The 20,609-nt window shown below is 42.0% G+C and overlaps 1 protein-coding gene across 1 annotated transcript in view; it reads left to right on the forward strand.

The window, feature by feature from the left end:
• Positions 1-20,609, forward strand: part of LOC103363230 (pyruvate carboxylase, mitochondrial-like) — a 182,665-nt gene that overhangs the window by 74,974 nt on the left and 87,082 nt on the right. The window contains exon 10 of the mRNA XM_008289893.1: positions 5,880-5,998. Coding sequence (XP_008288115.1) covers positions 5,880-5,998 — 119 coding nt within the window. The remainder of the gene's footprint in view (positions 1-5,879; positions 5,999-20,609) is intronic.

Genomic DNA, 20,609 nt, shown 5'->3' on the forward strand with positions numbered 1-20,609 from the left:
ATATCACTTTCTAATTGTTTCGTCATGATTTATTTTAGTACATTTTATTTTTTAGCTCTGGTCATCGGTCGCTCGTTTGCTTCTCTCCTGCTCCCTGTGCTCACATGAACTCTATTCTAATTCAGCCGAATTCCCATTAAAGCTGTCCTCATTTCCATATTTCCTGGTGTCTGTTGTCAGACAGCGGCGTAAGCGGGAACGTGACTGAAACGTGGCTCATTAGGACTACATGTTAACCAGCAGTCACTTCCAAGCTGCTGCTGTGCTCCGATTAAATCCAGTTTTTTGTCACAAGAGACGTCGTCTGACAAACTCAGCGTACACGTGAGTTAAAGACGCCAGGTGGGCTCTGAATTCTGCTGAATTTGCATAAAACTGCTGACAAAAGTTACACAATCAGGAGACAAGGAGCTGCGTTGTGCCTGTAGAATATCCGTTATGCTGCTGTTGCATGTAGATTATATACAGACTGAACTTTCTCACTTTGATAGAAACTTCTAGAGTTCTATTTATTCTTGTCATGCTGGAGTCGCCAGTTCAACCCGACAGTTTATTTGTTTACGTTGCACATTGTGCTGCGTTATACATCGACATATAATTTCTCTTGGAGGAAAATGAAGCGTTCAGATTCACTGACTTAGTGATGCAGCTCAGCTATTGACAATTATCTGCTAATATATTGTATTCATGGAAACAAGCCACTCGTGTATTTTTAGGTTAAAGATGTCATCGCGTCCACCTCTGAAGAAGCTTCTTTATCAGTGTACTAAATGTAGACTTACTTTCTGGTTTGGTTAAGGTGAAATCTGTAGTTTAAACCTGTAATTTTTTAATAAAGGAACCCATACGGCGTCCCTATAGCTCACTAGCTGAGCGGGCGACCCATAAACAGGGGCTATAGTCACCGATGCAGCGGTTGTGAGTTCGAATCCTGCTCACGACCCTTTGCTGCAGGTCTCTCCCCCTTTCCTGTGTATCTCTGCTGCTCTAAAATAAAGGCAAAAAGCACAAAAAATATATATATTTAAAAAAAGGAGGCAATAAAAGAAGAGTTTTGAAAAATACACTCTCACTCTTCTATTTCTTTTTCTGCTTTCCTTTAAGTGTGTGTTTTATTTTTTAAGGTCATTGCAGTTTTTCTGCTGCAGCGTATATTGGATTAACTACATGTGTGTGTGTGTGTGTTGAGGCATACAGATGGTTGCATAGTGTGTGGTGTGCTTGCGTGCGATTGTGTTGGGCGAATCTCGGGAGGTTTCTCTGTAGGTCACTGGGTCTTTATTAATCATCCCTGCAGTTGGGTAAATGGAGCTCGGCGCAGGTAGCATGCACGCACAATTTTAATTGTTGGGTTTCCGCCGGACTGCATGTCATGTCAGCTGGGGGAACAGAACTACAGAACTCTCGGTGTGTAGGTGTTGCGTGTCGGTAGTTTTTCCTATTTCCGCGTGCCCTCCCGTGTCCTTGCGTGTGCGTCACTCGCCTGTTTGTGTGGTCAGGTTGCGTATTGAGTTGTGGATCTGATCTCTTTTAATGAGTCTCTCCGGTGGAACCTGCGAGGAGCCGCTGATTCCATAAACGGGACTAATTCCTCTCTTCAGAGACGGCTCCCATGACTGTGTCTGAATATTTTTACACAGATAATGCTTTACAAGTTTAGCGGTAATATTGTGTTGCGTGTGGGTGTTTGCACTGTGCTCCTGATCTGTGTTTAATATCCTCCTGAGAGGCGTTTTCCTTCTAACAGGCCTAATTCCACCAGTTATGAGCTTAATAAGAAAAGCAGGTGTTGTTTTTACTCAGGTGAACTATTTATTTACATTCCTGTGTATTATGCATGACGAGTCTTTTACTCCCACTGCTGCATCTCCACAACGCCGAGTGTGTGTGTTTTTTTTTTTTTAGGTCGTTTTGTGCTCGTTTAGTTGCCAGATTCTAATTGCTGCAATTTTAGCTTAGGGCCATTTTTGTCTCTGCAATCCATCCCCGTCTTTTCCTCTGCCCGTTTGAATGTCTCAACATTTATGCTCGCCAAATGCAAATCAAAGCAGTCCTGAAGGCACAAGGCTTGTTTAACAATTAAGGACTAAACATGCATTTTTCTGTTTGAAGACACGAACCGGTTTAGATCGTTCACATCCCCCCCACCCCGCGCCGATTTGTTCACCTAGTCTGATTTCCACAAAATGCTGAACGCTGCAAAGAGGAAGAGAGCAAAAACACAAAAACTGCCTGTTTATCAAATCATTTTTAACATGTCTTTTTAAAGACGTTTCGACGTTGCAGTTCTCGCATCTGTGCCCTCTGGCAAAATTAGATTTGCTGTTTTGCAGCTTGTGTTTTTGGACATTTGATTGCTCGCAGCCCTCTAATTTCATTCTGATGTTTGGCTGTTGTTTTGTTTCCTCCACACAGAACAGGGTGCATTTTTTACAATATAGCAAAGCTTTGATTATAGGAATAATCAGCGACGTGGCTGCATCTGATCTGTGCGTCTTCCAATGTGCGGCCCTGATTGGTTAAATTGGCGAAAATCGTCGCAGCACCAATCAGATTGCTTCGCTCAAATTATCTGTGTAATTTGTGTAAATCCGCCTAGTCTTAAAATTATGGTAATGATAATAATAAAGTTTATTTATATAGTATTTATATAGCAATTACACTCTGCGTGCAGCTCCCACTGGGTAAAATTAAACTGGAGCTGAGACAAGCCGAAGTGGAGTTGTGAAAGATGAGTATGTAAAGTGCTGGTGTTGGTCTGCTAACATGCTGATTTCCCTCACAGTCATGTTTTTACCCCGAATGCAGCCGTGCGCGACTTCTAGCAGAAAACCAGCCTGTTCGGGTGTCGCGATCTCAGCAGAGCACGCCAAGCAAATGAGCTGATTACATATTGAAACTGTTTTAATTCAGGCGGCGCTTCTGTGTCGGATGTTTGAGTGCAGATCAGAACTTTGGAGACACAACGGAAAACTGTGATGAAGACGAAGCTGTGGAAGGCATAATTACAACTTATACTGGAGACGTTTAGTCATCTTATCGTATGTAATTAAAACTGAAAGGACTTTGGGTTGAAACTGTGTTTTAAAGCGGTGGCCTTAGATCGGATCATGCTCTGTTGTTCTCTGGTAAAAACACAAAAACACAGTATAACCAGCAAGTAAATGCTGTTTTTTTCATCACAATAAGAACATTTATGTTTAAAGGAGAGAAAAACAACTTTTAGACTAAATGAAAGTCCTGTTTGGTCACCCAGAAACTTTAGAAACTTTTCACTGTTTCAAATAAAGTCGTCTTTAGACTGAATGTAATCACTGACTAGAACAACAGTAATAATCCATGTGCGTCCACGATGTTGTATAAAGAACATTGTTATCCTGCTGAGATCATCTCATTCCAGTCGGCACTGTGTCCTTGACTCCGCCGGTTCGGTGGCCCGAGTGCGTTACATCTGCAGCCGTTCTGTACGCTGCTCAGCTCCTGCATCCACACTGTTCAGTACATTGCATTCCAGTCTCTTGCATTGACATTTTCATTATTCAACCTTGATCTTTTCTTGTCCTCAACCAAGTTTCCTAAACAAAATTATAGACATCTTAGTCATGATTTATTAGCGGTGGATATCGTAGCCGGAATACAAATGTAAGACATCGGCGGTGAACAGTCTTGCGGACCGTGACCGAGCTCAGCCTGTCTGCTCTGATCTATTTTATTCTTGGGATTTATTGACATTCTGTTTGTTTGTTTGCTAAAGTTTGCGTTGTTATTTCTGCCAACACTCTATATTTTATTTAACCATGAAGTCCCTTTTTTTGAGGGAGACTCTCTGCCCCTGAGCTGCACTGTCTCTGCTTGCACCGCCAGAGTATATTCCCAACCTGTGAGAAGCACTGAGATGCGGGTAAAAAGCCAACATTATGGAGTGCATTTATTGCATCTAAAGCACAGCTGGGAACAGCGATTCTGCTGCTGGAGCATCAATGTTACGGCCGGCAGAGCAGCTCACCTCCCGGCAGCGTTTCAGCACCAGGAGGTGGAGCAGTGAGGAGTCAGAAATAATAAAATTTAAACTTTAAACAATCTGAGGGAGCAATCCGAGGCACGTAGTCTCACAACTTATCAAACTGCATAGCTGCACAAAAAAAAGGTAAACCTCCTACGTATCAAGCATGAGTGTTAGATGTGTTGTCTTGACATAATACTGTTGGTTGTTGCATCAACTTGATTTTGTCTTTACTTTTAACCGAACTCGTGTGTATTTGATTGAAAACTGAATTCAAATTGTACTAATTTATGAAATTGGCTCGATAACCAAAATTTTCTTCTCCATGGGTTCAAGATTTCAAGTCTACCGCCTTAAAGTGCCGGTTAGAATGGAGAATTAATGGGGATGGAGTTTGGACTATTATGATTCAAAGTCAAGGTGACATTTCGTCAAAGCAAAACAACTTTGGAAAATTGGAAGAAAAAATTGCCGGACAGTTTAGTTGTTGAAATAATTACTTTTTAAAATATCTAGTGCATGAGCAAAATCATGAAAAAAAGCTGAAAACTGCTGGAAAAAATCAATTTGAGGCAACTTAAAAAAAAAAAATACAGGTTTCAATGAAAAAAACAACAAAAGAAAATCTTGTATTCATAACGATCCTAATTTGGCTCAAAACTTTAAAAAAATCTCTTTAAAAAAACATGGAAAACCTTGTTGGAACTACTTATTGTTCATTAGAAATATACCTAAAAATGTGTGTTTATCTTTCCAGTTATTGAGGACTTGGTTAATGACTGTTGAGGAAAGCCGAGTTGTCCTAACTCCATATTTGATGAACACATTTTAATTAGAAGTTGTCATCATGTGAAAAGACTGATTTTTGTTGAGACCAAACACCTGTTTTTAGAGGCTCAACTAGCTAGAAGAAGAGCTAGCTTACATAAGTTTTCCTAATGGGGAAAAAAACAAGTTAAATGTACAAAACACCAAATTATTTGTAGTGACTTTTCATCTATGTAATATATGCATGAGCACACGTTTAGTCTGGAGGAAGCATCTTAGATTGTTTTTTGCACCATTTGTGTATTTTATTATCAAAATTGTGGTTGTGAGGACAGAAGGAGTCAATCATTGGTTTTTCATTTAAGATGTTCAACGATGTTAATAAATTGACTGAACTTGTTGAGGGGTTAAAAATGCTGCTGAAGTATCTAAATAAGATGTAAATGAATCTTGGGGAATATTGTACACTTTGCAAATCCACCTAAAACAAACACTTTCTTCTCACCCAATGTTTATTTTCCAAAAAGGTAAACCTGCAAACTCCGATCAACAAATTAGCTGCTCTTTAATGGTCTCACTTCTGGGGTTGAATATCTATTATATGCAGAGCAGCACATACATTACAGCCCTATGGCCTTTATTGTGCGCTAATTATATGCCATTATATAAACACAGCGTTCCTTCGGCCACGTCTGCACTGTGCTTCCTCGTCTAGCACAACAACACCGAGACGGATTCCTGCATATTTATTGCGCCTGATTGGGATTCTAATTGCAGTGTTGTACCTGAAAGGTAGTGGAGAAAATCGTCTTTTATGATGATGAGATTTCAATAAATCCTTCTTTGATTAATGGTCTAATTCTGCATTACAGGAAAATGATGAAAACGGTCCTCCACGCTCCTTAGAAATAAACCACAAGCCAGATTATTTCCCCTTTTAATGCGGTCATGTTTGCTCTTAGAGTGAGAACAGGATTTATTTTATTTTATTTTTTACTTTCGTGGCTCATTAAGATGAGTGAGTGCTCTTTCTTGATTGTTTGCACAACGAATGCTAACACTATTACTGGTATAATTCAGGGCTATAAAACTGCTTTCTTGTCTGCAGGTTGGATACGAGAACGCAGGGACGGTGGAGTTTTTGGTGGACAAACACGGCAAACACTACTTCATCGAAGTCAACTCCCGACTCCAGGTTGAACACACGGTCACCGAAGAAATCACCGAGTAAGTAGCAGATGTTTGCATACGCAGATGGAGGTAGGCTGGTGGGCAGCTGCATAATTGTGGCGGTTGTCCGCGGACAGATGTGCGGCTTCAAGGTTAGAAGGTTCCCGCTCGGAAAATTGGCTGAAGTAGAGAGGCATGGAGGTATGGAGGGGTGTGGACGGAGTCAAGAAAATAGGCGATGTTAAATATGTGAGGGACAAGAAAGAGAAGGGAGAATAACAGGGACGGATGGATGGAAAGCTGACAAGCACGAGGAGAAGCCAGAACAGGTGGAATCAGTGAAGAGAGAAGCCGAGAGATGAGGTCAGAGAGAGAGAGACGACAGGAACGAAGGAGAGAGATGAGAGGGAGACGGAGGATAATGAAAGATATAAATAGCATTCCGCTCTACTGATGACCTGTGAGATTTGCTCGGCTGAAACAACACAGATGGGTCTCCGACTGATACACAAGACACGAGCGCACACAAAAGCACACTGGTACAGGTGTAGCGGCCGTCCGCTCACGCCCGGCCCTCAATCTCTGCTGCACACACACACACACACAAAAAACCCAACGCTAATTCATATTGTAGCTTCTGCATAATTTGCTCAATTAGCGAATTGAGCTGACAGACTAACAAAGCAGAGCGATTAATGCAGCAAGTTATGAGGGAGTTTCGCGTGGAAACTAAAATCGGCCCGTTCCCATGGCAACGCAGCATGACTGACAACTTCATCTGTATTCTCTTCGCTATCTCGATCATCCTCTGCGCTATTGTTTGGCTTCTTTCATCTCTTCGGTCTTTCTTCCTTTTTTTTTTTTTTTGCTTTTTCTCTTTACTCAATAAAGCTCTTTGATCAACTTGAGATATTTGCATTGCAGCACGGTGAAGTTAAATCAACTCTGGATGAGGAGGAAAAAAAAACAAAAAATCTCATCGTTAGACATTCATCCTGGCCGTCATAAAGTCAAACAACCGCCCGCATCAACGACAGAAAAAAAAAAAAGTGTTTCTCTCAAATTTGTCATTTTGAATAAAACCGTCGGCTTTTAAGGAAATCATGTCAGTTAAATATTTGTGCTTGTCCTGAAGATGTGGCTAATGGGACAAATGTGACAGTCAGCAGTCACATCGTCAGTGCAGCTCGGTGAAGATTTGTTTGTTTTTGTTGGGCCACAGTTTTTAGATACATATTTTTTGGAAAGCATGGTAGCAAATGTGCAAATATAAAATCTAGTGTAGTATTTGGAAACAGGGGTATAGCTTATTGTAGTAAGGATCTGGTGCATTAAGAGCTGTAAAAACCGTTGTGCAACTTGGATGTTTTTCTGATTTACAGTGCAGATAAAAAGTGTTTACCCCCTCGCATGTTTTTTTTTTTCACTGTTATTACTTTTTTACATTTAATTTTTTGACTCAGTCACTTCATTTACATTTTAAATTATTATTATTTGACATTACTTTGTAGAAATCTGTTTTCACTTCGATGTGAAGGATTTTTTTTTTGTCAATTTTTGTTTAAAAGCCGAATTAAATTAACCATCAGTAAATGTTGAAAAGCATTAAAAAGGAAAACAAGTGGTGCTGATGCGTTAACAAGACTCTGAGTGTAACTGAGGCCTAACAGAAGTCTTGAATCCATTTTATTCCTCACTTAACGGTTTCAAAACAATTTTTTCTTCTCCCCTCCTTTGCTATGCATTATTAGTTTCCTATTGTTTTGCCAATAACTGTAATCGAGTGAGATTCTTAACAGGAATCTGCGTCGCTCCTTCTGCGAACGTGAAACACGGGTCTGCACATAAACATTCATAATAAAAGTACTCGCTGCCAGAAGCTCCTTCTAAGACTGGCACAAGTGTAATAATTTTAGAGGAAATGGCCACCGTTGCCTACTGTGCAAAAAGATAAAGACAATAAAACTGAAAGTGCTCTTTAATTAAAGCCACCGTTTCCAGCAGAGAACCGTGACCTCGGACTCCGAGGTGCTGAGTCTCATCCCGGCTGCTTCGCTGCAAACCTCCCCAGTGTGTGCTGAAGGTCACAGTCTGGTGAAGCCAGAACCACCACGGCATCTGCAAAAAGGCCATGGTTCTCTGCTGGAACATGGCGCATTGTTTCCTCTGGGTTGGTGAATGAGCCGGACAGATGGATTGGTGGTAAAACAGTTGTCGTGCTGGACTGGCGGTGAACAGGGAGCTCATGCAAAAGGCAAAGTTCTTGATTTACCAGTCAAGCCATGTTCCAAACCAGGAGCTCTGGAAAGAAAGAACGAGCTTGTGCATGCAAGTGGCCAAAATGAGTTTCCTCCAAAGCCAAAGGGAGGCTGGGCTCAGCTTTAGAGAAACTGTGAGGAGCCTCAACGCCCGGAGGGAGCTCCGAGTAGAATCGTTGCTCCTTTGTGTCTAAAGAAGCCAGCTAAGGTGGTTTGGTCATCCGATTAAGATGCCTCTAGGGTTCCTTCCTTTTGGAGGTTTTTCTGGGTAGCGTCCAACCGGGAGGAGACCTCAGGGGAGAGCCAGAACTCACTGGGGGGATTATATATCTCATCTGGCCTGGGAATGCCTCGGGATCCCCCAGGAGGAGCTGAAGAATGTTGCCGAGTAAAGGGACGTCTTGAATGACCTACTTAGCTGCTTTCACTGCAACCTGACTCTGGATAAGAGGAGGAAAATGGATGGGCATTATGTTTTCAGGTTGTCCATTTGTCTGCCTGCTTGACTGCACATTTGACCAAAATGTCAGCCTGGGCTATCTTCTGGAGCTTGACACTCTTTGACACCGACAAGGAATTTATTTAAATTTAACAGTAACTCAGAAGGATGAACTGATTAGAATTTGGAGGTCAAAGATCACTGTGGCCTCACAAGGTACATTTTTGGCCTCGACTGATCAATTCACATGCTCATTATGATAAAAAAAATTTCTGTCTAAGAGGAAAAAAATTAGGAGGTGATGACATTTTATATCCAAAAGGTCAAGTCTGGACAGAAACGGAGGCGACTTCACTGGCTTGGCAGAGACGTGCATCTGCAGGGCATTAATTCTACTTTCCATTTGTGTCAGGTTTTGGTTTCTTGCTTATTCTCATAATGATTTGCTTGTAGGAATTGTCTCCGTTGTTTCCCCCACTTCTTTACATTCATCTCGCCGTGTGAAAGATTAAAACGAGCGGAGTTATGTGGTGTTGGTTTTTAGGAGGCAATAACTTAGAAAGAAGATATTTATCCATCATAAATCATATATTTCATGCGCACAGAGCAGATATTGCTATAATGTAAACTTCCCAGGATTGCCTTTCTTTTCTATTACTGTTATTGAATGCGTTGTCACGTCGGATACATTAAAGAAAAAATGAAAAAAAAAAAATTGCTTAAAAGTGAGAATAAGGGACACCAAAGAACTCTGGTAATATCATAGTAATATTTTCATCTGCTTGCAACCCACCAGAGACTTTGGGCCGCATTATTCGCGAGAACACAATTATACAGGAAAGATCTTCGCTCCAAGTTGCGCGTCAGTGTTTCTTTATTCTGTCTTTGTGCCACCGCCGCTCCCACTTACCCCCCTGCTCCCCGTGAATTGACAGAAAGTCATTCTCATGTATTACAGATCTCCTCCAATCCAGCCGGGCACCAGTTTGTCACATCCACTTCATCCTGCAGAGGAAAAAAAAAAAACCTCACGTCACAGAGGAAAATTTGACATTTTGGGGAATTGGGGTCATTCGAATCGTCAGAGGAGTGCAGTAATTGCCTAAATCTGCATCCTGCGTGGAAACAGGACGTCGAAAGCTTCACCCGTCACGAGCTTTTATTTCAGGCCGGGGTTGAGCTCTAAGCGGCTGCAAATGACGGCCTGCGAGAGAGCAGGTCTCCGGCAAAGAAACCCGACGTTCATCCATCTAAATTGTAGGGGAAATGTGTTCTTTACAAGGGGAGTATTACATTTGAGTGCAAATGACAAGAGTGAAAACTGCATTGTGGTTTTATTTGAACATTATGTCCATTAGTCTTTGAGCTTTCCGTTTCGCTCGACTGCACTCCCAATCTCTGAGGTGTGTGAGCACATTCGTTCTTGTTTTTTTTTGTGCGTTTGAAACCGACTGTGTTGCTAATGGACTTGTCAGGGAGGTATTTTTTATACACAGTTGTAAAACTCCCCTTCCAAACTTGCTGTTCATTCCCTCCATCTCTCCTCCACACAGTCTCCATCACTTACATCTCTCCTTTTTAATTCCTTTTTTCATCAATCATTCTTCCTTATTCCCTCTTCAATTTGCCAACTTTCTCTTTTTCCAACCTGGCTGCAGTTGAGCCTTTGGCTTGATAATCTTTTTACCTTAATTCTGTCTCTGCGTGTGGCACATGCAATCAGATTTTTAAAACTTTTTTTGTAAGTAGCTCCCGTGGATTCTCAAACTTGAACTTGTTATTCATTCCTAACTCCTCCGTTTCATTATTCTCCCAGCTCTGCTTTGTTTGTGTATGTCGATTTGTTTTTCTGCCTTTGTTTTTCTTCACCTCTTGCTTCTCTTAGGCTTCAGCCCCGGCAGTGACACTGTAGAGGAGGGCTTTGTCTCTGGGTACAAGAAACAGATATTCAGCTTCCCAAATACGACTGACTTTGGGTGTCCCCTCTCTTTGTAGCGTTTCTCTGTTGGCACCAGCAGGTTGACGTTTTGGGTTCAGTGTAAAATAACTCAAAATTGGTCTCATGAGGAATCAGATGTTGTATTTTGGTTTTTGACCAAATGCCTGCAAAAGTACAGTCCCACAGCTATCCTATGCCCCGCTATCAGATCGATCAGACCACATCTGGCGGTTGCCTGGCTCACTCCCTGATCTGATTCTGCACAGTGTGGTCACAAAAATCCATCCAAACAACTTGAAAGCTCGAAGTCTTTCTCTTCCGTCTTGTCGAGCAAAAAAGCTACACTCCTCACTTACACCGACCCGGGGAGTTGCTAAAAAGGCCGGCGATCAAATGTCTCCATCCAGAGAACAGATCTAGATACAGATCACATGTTAATACCAGTCGTGAATGGCCTCTAAGCCTCGTTTACTCTGCAAATAGACGCCAGAGTGTCACTAATATCTGCAGCGAGGGTCAAAGAGACACACAAATTTCGGTCTCAGAGTTCTCTCTTCTTAATCTGTCCCCTCTTCCTTCACACCCATCAATCTCATCCCCCATTCCTCCCTCAAGCATTTCCCTTCATCTGTCTGTCCTCTGGCAACTCGGTGCATCCATCTCTCCACCTCCGTCCATTTCTTCATCCCTCCCTTTCTCTCCTTCCTCCTCGCGCCATTGCCTCCTGCTCTTTCTCGCCCTCTTTTCCCTCCAGCCTCGTCGGCTTCTCCCTCCGCACGTCGACTCCTCGGCCCCCATCACTCCTTCTCTCCTCCGGTCTCATTCCCCTCGTCCCGCTCATCCATCTCGTCTCCGCTGTCCTCACCTCTAATTCGCATTCACCTCCTGACATCTGTCCGTTCATTCATCTCTCCCCTCTTCGTGTCCTTAACCTCACCTTTGCCTCAGCCACTCCGACTCGCGCCTCATCTCTTCTCTGTCCCTTTATGAACTCGTCCTTCTCCGTCCTCGCTCGCTCCATCTGCCCTCGCTCATCACGTCGTCTCGTCACTCTCGACCTCCGCCTGCCTCCCTGCTTCTTCCATTCATGTATTAGTACAGGTGGCAGCAAAAAAAGAAAAATGAAAGCATGAAAAAAAAAGACTTTGAAGTAATTAAATCACATTTGCAAAGGCGGCTACACAGGAAAGCCATTAAGTTGAATATGTGATGTGTTTGGCTTTGATTAGCAGGTCCATCAAAAGCAAAGGGAGCATATTCCATTATGATGACACAATGTCCCCAATGGTGCCTGACAGATACTGGATTTTTTTTAAAGGCAGTCGTGTAATTAATTATATAGGATTTTAAAAGCTCTCATGATGTAGGGTTGCCATCATTTTGTCTTTAGGTTCATGATGAATGAAGCCAAATAACTTCTAAATGTTTAAATGTTTATGTGCCATCGAGGTGTTTTCACGCAATGCACTAAGAAAACCAAAAAAGTTGCCAGAGCATCTTGTACGTAGCAGAGAAAAATCTTTAGCAACACTTCAGAAAATGAAAAACAACTCTAAATACACTAAGAACTGTGTTGTGCTCGGTTACATCATTTTAATGTCTGACCTTCACTGTTCAGAATGATTTATGTGCAGAATTTGACAGTAGAAGGTTGTTTTTTTACATTCATCTTACCAAACAAGAAAGGTTTCCTCCACGCTGACTCCAAATCTGAATTTAACTCGCATGCGTGAGCACGATTTTATGACACCGAAACTAGTCTGGAAGCTAATCATGGTGCAATATGCAGCACAGATGTGGTGTGCACGCTTAGGCATTCGGTGCACGCACAGAGAAAGTGAACTTAAAAGTAGGAGACACACTTTGTTCAGAGTTATGCTTTGGAAATTACACATTTGTGTAATTATTGATGCTGGAGTTTTCAATAATGGAAAAGGATGAGGTCAATTTTTTGAATTCTTTTCCAGAATACACAATTATTCCAGTCCCGAGTTCTCCACGCAGTTAGGTGAAACCTTGTTAGAAGTAATGTAGTCTACTACAGCAGTCCTGTGAGAGATCCATGAAGCTTAGTGTTTACAGTTTTTCTTCAAACTGCTCTAGAGAAGTGTTGATTAAACTGTGCGAGAGAAGCGTTTCTAATATTTAGCATATACTTACTGCTATAAATGCAATGGACAAAATAATTCAAAAAGGCAGTTTCAACTGAGCCGCAAATTACATCCTAGAAAATTACCTACCTTTGAATTAACACCGAGAGACGGTTTAGGTCTGTGGAGTGTAACAGATAGTATAGGCCTGGGACTCGGCAACACGTTCTCCTCCTGTGATGATAATGAGACACCATGCGATGAGAGACACACATTGTGAAGCCCCTGCAACTCATGGGGCCTTAAAGCAATTCAATCAGAGCAGCTTTTCCACAGATACCAGATACAGATGACACCTTTTTTCACATTTTATTGTTTAAATTGATTTTTTTCATTCGGCAGTCTACACTCCCGTAACAACCGAGCAAAAACAGGATTTTAGAAATGTTTGCAAATTTATTCAGCAGGTTTATCAAATTTTGATACGGTAGTCAGACCCATCGGAGTCCACATGTGCTGATGAATTTAATTGGGCACACACCTGTCGATATAAGGTCTCGCGGCTGACGGTGCACGTCAGAACAAAGAGCGAGCCATGAGGTCGGAGGAACTGACTGCAGAGCTTAGAGACGGGATTGTGTCGAGGCTACAGAAACAATCTGCCGCATTGACAGTTCCAAGAGCACAGTGGCCTCCATAATTCCTAAATTGAAAAAGTTTGGAGCAACCAGGACTCTTTTAAGAACTGGCTGCTCAGCCAAACCGAACAATCAGCGGAGAAATCAGCCTTGGCAAGAGAGGTGATAAAGGGGGCGACCCAACAGTAAAGCGGTCGGGGCAAATACCACATGGCTGCAAAGGCCTTCAAGCAGTCAATCTGTGCTTTTTGTGTCTCTTTCCACTGTCTCTATGTAGTAATAGAAGTGCTCGAAAGACAATTGTAAAAAAAAGTTGGAGGTGACCAGAAACATGGGGGACACTCAGGCTTAGCTCCAGAACATCTGTGTGGAGATACAACTAACTTCCAGAAGGTCAACCACCACTGCATATGGAAACCTTTCAGTGAAAGATGCATGAAATCACCTGAAGTACTCATAGACTGTAAGAAACAAGATTCTCTAGTCTAATGAAACCAGGATTGGACTGTTTGGCCTCAGTTCTAAGTGTCACATTTGAAGGAAACCAGGCACCTGTCCAATACCTCCCCAACAGTGAATCATGGCGGTGGTAGCATCATGCTATGAGCAGCAGTAGCAGGGAGACTGGTCAGGACTGAGGGAAAGCGGAACATAGCAAGCTACAGCGATATCCTAGAGTGCTCAGGACATTTAGGTTCCAACAACTCGATGACGCTCAGCACACAGCCGAGACAGCTCTGGAGGAGCTTTGGGTCAACTGTGAATGTTCTTGTGTGACCCCGCCAGGACCTGCCTTGAACACTTTCTGTAGAGAGACCTAAATATGGCTGTCCACTAATGATCCCTATCCAACACGATGAAGGTTGACAGGATCTGCAGAGAAGAAAAGAAGAAAATCCCCAAATTTAGGCGTACAAAGCTCATTGTGTCATACCCAAGAACGCTCAAGGCTGTAATCGCTGCCAGAGGTCCTTCAGCCAAGCACTGAATAAAGGCTCTGAATACTTATCTCAGTGTGATCGCCTTTCTCCCTTTTCTTTTCCTTTCAGGAGTTTCTGCAAAAACACCCGAAATTCTTTTCTGCTTTTGTCGTTCTGGTGTATCGAGTTCGATTGATGAGGTACAAAGTGAACGTAAAGGACTTTATGACTGGAACAATACAAAATATGAAAAGTGAAGGGGTGTGATGCTTTATGAATGCACCGTTGAACTGCAAGGACCTGTACTTTATGCTTTTGGCATTTCTGCACTGTAAGTTTCTGCTACAGTCTTGACCAATGCTGATAAATCTGTGATAAGCTAGGCACAGTCTGTCTCTGTAACGAGAAAGTCAGATTTTATCACCGCAGAGTTTACCCAGGAACCATTTTGAGCTCTGTTCTTTCTCTTTCTATATGTCCTCCCATGTTTACTCCTCTTCCTCCCCCCACTCTTTATATGTTTGCCTACTCTTTTCTCCATATTGCTTTGATTGCTGTCATATCTATCGCCTCTCTGCAGCTCTGGCATCTTGACAAGGTGGTATGTTTTTGACTGAGACGGCATCTTCTAACTTTGCCTCTCCTGCTTCTCCCTTTCTCTCAGCAGTGGTAATAGGTGCGTACACAAGTGTCAGTGAGGAGGCGGAATACCACAGTCTGTAATCAGAATGAATGCACCCACACACACACACACACACACACACACACACACACATACACTCTCATTCATAGATGCATACAAAAATACGCCCCCGTATTCAAAAATTTTGATGTCCTAAGGCATCAGCAAAGACTCAGACACACTGCTGCACACAGGGAAAAAACACTGTGCAGAGACATTATATGAATACCTATTCATCCGTCTTGAATTCCCGCACAATGGAGGCAATCCTGTCTGCTGCGTCTGACGGTGTATGCAGACAAAATGTGAGATACATGTAAGCTATATTTTGTCTGGGAGGCTCAACCTGTGTGTGCGCTATGAGGAGGAGATGCTTTCTGTGTGAAAGGCGTGAGTGTTTGCGAGAAGAACGCCTCGGTATTCAGCTCCAGCTCTGCCTTTGAACTTCTCCTCTCTCAAGGTTCAATTTGTCTATAATTTAGCCGTAAATGATCTTTCCTTTTGTGCGTTGGATGTGTGTTTCTCGGTGGCAGCGTGCAGCCGGGCCAGTGTGTGCGCATGTCGCCGTCAAGGGACATTGCACATTTGGTAGATTGGTGGACAGGAGTCTTTTAGATCCTAAAGTGATGTAATTATACCCCCAGGCTCACGCTGGGCTCTGTGTGCTGAAGAGACAGTGAGGGATTGTGTGGCTGTTTGGATGAAACAACACGAGGGACAAAGTGTTTTACCTTCAATGTGGGCCGACAGAGTGTGAACATGTGAGAGACAAATGTCAGGAGGTGGAGAGTTCCTTAACCAGTTTGTATGTGCGAGTGCATCCAGTGCAAGGTTTATTTTTTTATTTAAATCAAAAAGGTAAACTGTTACATGTTGTTCAATCATAAAAAAGTAAAATATGTCCAGCCTTTTTTGTTTTATGGCTTATACCTCATGAAATCCTGCATCTCAGATTATTAGAATATAAGAATAAAAAAGGATTTACAATATGAAAATGTCCAACTTCTGAAACCTGTGTTCATTTATACACTCAATAATTGATTGGGGCTCCTTTACCACAAATTACTGCATCAATGCGCCGTGGTATGGAGGGGATCAGCCTGATGAGGTTTTGTTGAAGCCCAGGTTGCTTTGATAGCAGCCTTCAGCTCATCTGTATTTTTGGGTAAAGTGTTTCTCATCTTCCTGTTAATAATTTCCCATATGGGGTTCTATAGTGTTCAGGTGAGGTGAGTTGGCCAATCAAGCACAATAATACCATAGTCAGCAAACCTTTTTGTAGTTTTTTGGCTCTGGGGGTAGGTGCTAACTCCAGATGGAAAAAGAGATCAGCGTCTTCATGAAGGTTTTCAACAGATGGGAGCACGATGTGCACTAAAAGCTTCTAGCAGTTGACTGAACTTGATAAAACACCAACACCAGCAGATCACATGGCACCCCAAATCATCACAGACCGTGGAATTGCAAAAATAAATAAATGGTGTAAACATCTGACAAGCGTTTATTTCCCCGAAAATGTATGTTTTTTCAGTCATTGCTCAGCCACAGGTTTTGCATTTCCCTATCAAGCTCTATCAAGTCAAATCTCCGATTGCAATTCCTAGACTTATACTTGACCTGAACAAGTCCCTCCTGTAGGACTAACCATCTGATTTCTAGAGGTTGTTGGTGGTACAGTAAGCTCTGACTGCCGGCTCCAATATAGGCAAAAGGTCCCTCAGGAATGTTCGACTTTCCCTCTAACTACTGTAGCTGCACAGACATGTGGCTACTGATGAATACAGAAACTCTCACCGACTGCTCTCATTAGTGCTCAGGTAATTGCGTTGTTGAACGGAGTCTGGTTTAATTTTATGCTTCAGATCTTTTATTGTGTAATTCATTAATGTACAAGTTGAAAGTTGAGTTTCATAATTCGCTCTTGACCCCTCACCTCCAGCTCTTCGTCACCTGCTGTTTCCAAGGACGAGAACGGGCTTTGAACTTAAATTTGTGAGCTAATATAAACTAAAAGTCCTTCAAGTGATGAGAATAAAAAGTTAGATTTCTGCATTTTAGTGACAACTGGACAAACTGAAAGCTCAACAACAGCTGCCAAATGGGACGTCTGTTACGTAGCTGCGGAGACATAATTCTTTTAATGTTGTAAAGAGATGAATAATTAATCTAAAAAGTTGGGATTATATTTGCATATTGTGTAGAATGTACATTTTCTTCAACCCTGACCTACCAACTACTGTAACAAGCATCACAGCCAAATTATTATATTAATTATTTCCTCTTAAAACAATATTAGTTATGCCATTAAATAGCTGTTTTTATTTTTTATTTTTTACTGTATTTGTGGCACAAAACTAAATGATCCTGAGATAAAAATGAAATGTGGCAGCTCAAGGTGAACTTGCGAGCTCTGGTGAATATCATGAATCTTCCTCACTGAACTGCAAAATGGCGCGCAGCAGTTATTAGGTTGCGTTTGAGTTTTTGGAAACGGTTGCTGCTTTTTTTTTTTGGCTGCTTTAATCTATAAAAATCCTACAAAACTGCTGCCTCTGCTCACTGGTTCTTTGACATTTTTCCACTAAACCACTAAAGTGAAAGCTTTCCCAGCTAACTGGCCAGGCCAATAAAATGATTTGGCCATGATTTTGACATTAAAATCCATAAACTCAAACTAATGTACCTCAATGCTGTACCACCCACCTCTAATGCAGCCCGCTGTATAGTGAGTGTCGTGTTTGCACACTTTACTGCTGATATAGGATGTCGGCTCATGCTGAGCTATACAATAAGGTGCAGTCACTACTGTGTATTATGTTTCAAGTGAGAGCGACGTGTCATGATTGGCAAATACACGCTACTCAATATTTGCAGTGGATTTTGATTGACAGGAGTTTTGTTGGACTGCTTACAAAATATTGGATTTAAGCCATGAGATTTTGTGCCACGTCTTCACTGCGGTATTTTTCTTGCCAGTTGTTTTCCAGTCTTGGCTGGAAAAGAAAAGCTTCTGAAGCAGCGTTTAACCCACAGAAAACAACAATTAAACCTCCTCCACTGCGAGATGGTAATAGACGTTTCCCCACAGACAGTCATATAGAAGCTAAATCTCTGAGGTCGTTATAAAAACATAAATAATTCATCATAGGCATGTTGGTGTCAGTGACTGGTTGATGGTTACCTCTGGACAGTATGCAAGACAAGAGTCCAAAAGCACATAGATATACTGGTTTATGGGTTTTAAAGGTCAGCCTGGTGACATTGGGGTCTATGAGGATTGACTCACTAGTGGAGCCAGTGGCCATTTGAGGAACTGCAGTTTTTTTTTTAAAGCACTTAGCTTTAAAGTTGCCGCTTGCTATTGATAGATTCAAATGTGATCAGCACTCACGCCACAGTGCAGTTAATAAAAAAATCTGTCCCACATTCGAGTCATTTTAAGTCCAACCGGTATCGATCTCTTCGACATGTAATATTGATCGCTTTAATGGCAGCATTATTAAATAAGTTGTGTAATATCCATCGCGGTGAAGGTTGACCCCACTCAAAGCATCACGTGTTGTTTTAGTGGAGGGACTTCAGACAAATCTGAATCACAGTGTTCAGTGTAAGTGGGGAATGAAACCAGAACCTGCTGTTGTCTAATACCTCATGTTTAATACTGTAATTTGTGCTGGTTATGAAAAAAATTGCAGTGACTGCATAAATGGCCTGCATTTGCAGTTTTGCTGTTTGTTTGTGTGGAGAGAATGAGAGGCAGTGCTTAAGAGAGATGCCTTTCATTACATTTGGCTGTAAATACAGCAGTGAGATGAGGCGATGAGGCTGCTGCTGTTGAGTGTGGCATTTTTAAAAGTGCTGCAACAAGATTGTGACTATCTTACAACCGAAAATGAGCCTTCTCTTGTGTTTATTGCTTCTATTTTGACAATTTTGCAGACAAAGACAGAATTAGTGTGTGTGTGTTATTTTGGGCTTTATTGCTTTTGGCTATATGTGTGCATCCATGTGTGCTGGAGAGCGAGAACACCACCCGTTTTCTCGCCTCTTTAGTGTGCGTGCACATGCATTAATATATCAGTGCTTGAGAGAAAATGTGTGCGCTGCACCTGGTTATTTGTCTGTTTAGGCTAGCTAATTAGTCTTAAATGGCCGCTCTCCATCTTCATCAGCCTGAGAAAGAGTGACAGAGAGGCAGCGCGAGTAAGAAAGGCAGAAAGAAACAATGCGTCGCATTAATTGACAGAGGGTCTGACAAACGAGGGCTGGAAATGGAGAGAAGGAAGGTACATGAGGTGAATAAGAAGACGAGACGAGCGACCCAGAGCTGCTGTAAGAATAAAGCACAGCGGCCTGCTGGACCAAAGTTTGAGGTCTGCATTGGTTAGATATGTTAGAGTCTATAGAGAATTCCCACATTAATACATTTTACCGTGAAACCGTTCGCCGTGATGCATAGTAATGCCCTTTCGCTATCCTTCACTTTGTCGTCCAGCCTCCTTTGTTTAGTCTTTCTGCTTGTCTTGCGATTTCTTCGTCATTTCAGTCTTTCACTCCTTTTTTTTTTAAATCGTTTGCTTTCTTTCTTTTGTTCCCTCTTTGTCTCCTTCTTTCTTCATTTCCTCCTTGTTGAATGTTCGCTACAGCAGCCAGCATCTCCAGCTCGCTACGTCTTGGCTTTGATTTCCAGCTACATCAGCATTTACCCCGCTCTCCCGCTTCAGTTTTCCGTCCCATTCGCACTTGTTCATGTTTCTTGGCACATAAACTATATAAAGGCATTCAGGAGAAGGTCAGCTTGTGGTCGTTATACATTTGTTTTCAATTAACATACTAAAAAGCAGGTACATGCTGTTTTGAAAAATGGCCATTCCTGGCTTCCCTCCTCTCCTCCACCCTCGGCAGAAATCCTCTGCATTTAATTGCAGCACCATTTGTTCCTCTCATCACTTCTTTCCTCTGCTTACTTTCTCTTAACTTCTTTCCTCTTGCTCCTGTGGACTTTATCCGTATATTCTCTCCGTCTAGACAGAATCTTTTCACTGCCATTTGGTCTGTTTGTCTGTCTGTCAGCAGGATTATGAGTAAACTACCAAGCTGACTTTCATGAAACTTGATAAGAGATGGAGCGCGGTCAAAGGAAGAACTTATAATATCAGCGTGGATCTCGATCAAGGAGGGAATCAAGGAACATTCTTCTTCGCTTTGATTAAAAATTGGGAAAAAGGGCCTGGTTTTTTTTGGGTCTGTCACAGAGATAGCAGTAAAACTACCTGGCCAAATTTCATGAAACTTGATGAGGAGATGGAACGTGGTCAAAGGAAAGACCACTAATATTGGTGCGGATGTGGATCGAGGGATAGATCCTGGAATTTAAGGGGAAAAAAAACACATCTCAAAAATGTCACACAGATGAAATGAAACTCACCTGCCCTAATTTCATGAAACTTGATAAAGAGATGTAGCGTAGTCAGAGGAGAAATCATTCATGTTGGTGCGCAGCCGGTTAAAAAAGTAGATCCAAGAATAAAAAATTGTCTCTTTCATTAACAGACTGGACAAACTACCAGGCCAAACTTCATAAAACCTGATGAAAAGATGCAGCATGGTCAAAGGAAGAACCATTAATATTAGTGCAGATCCGAATCAAGGACTGGATGCAGGATTCTTTTTTGTCATTTTCATTAAAAATTAAGAAAAAG

The sequence above is a fragment of the Stegastes partitus genome, unplaced genomic scaffold, assembly GCF_000690725.1.
Source record: "Stegastes partitus isolate 25-593 unplaced genomic scaffold, Stegastes_partitus-1.0.2 Scaffold643, whole genome shotgun sequence".
NCBI lineage: Eukaryota > Metazoa > Chordata > Actinopteri > Pomacentridae > Stegastes > Stegastes partitus.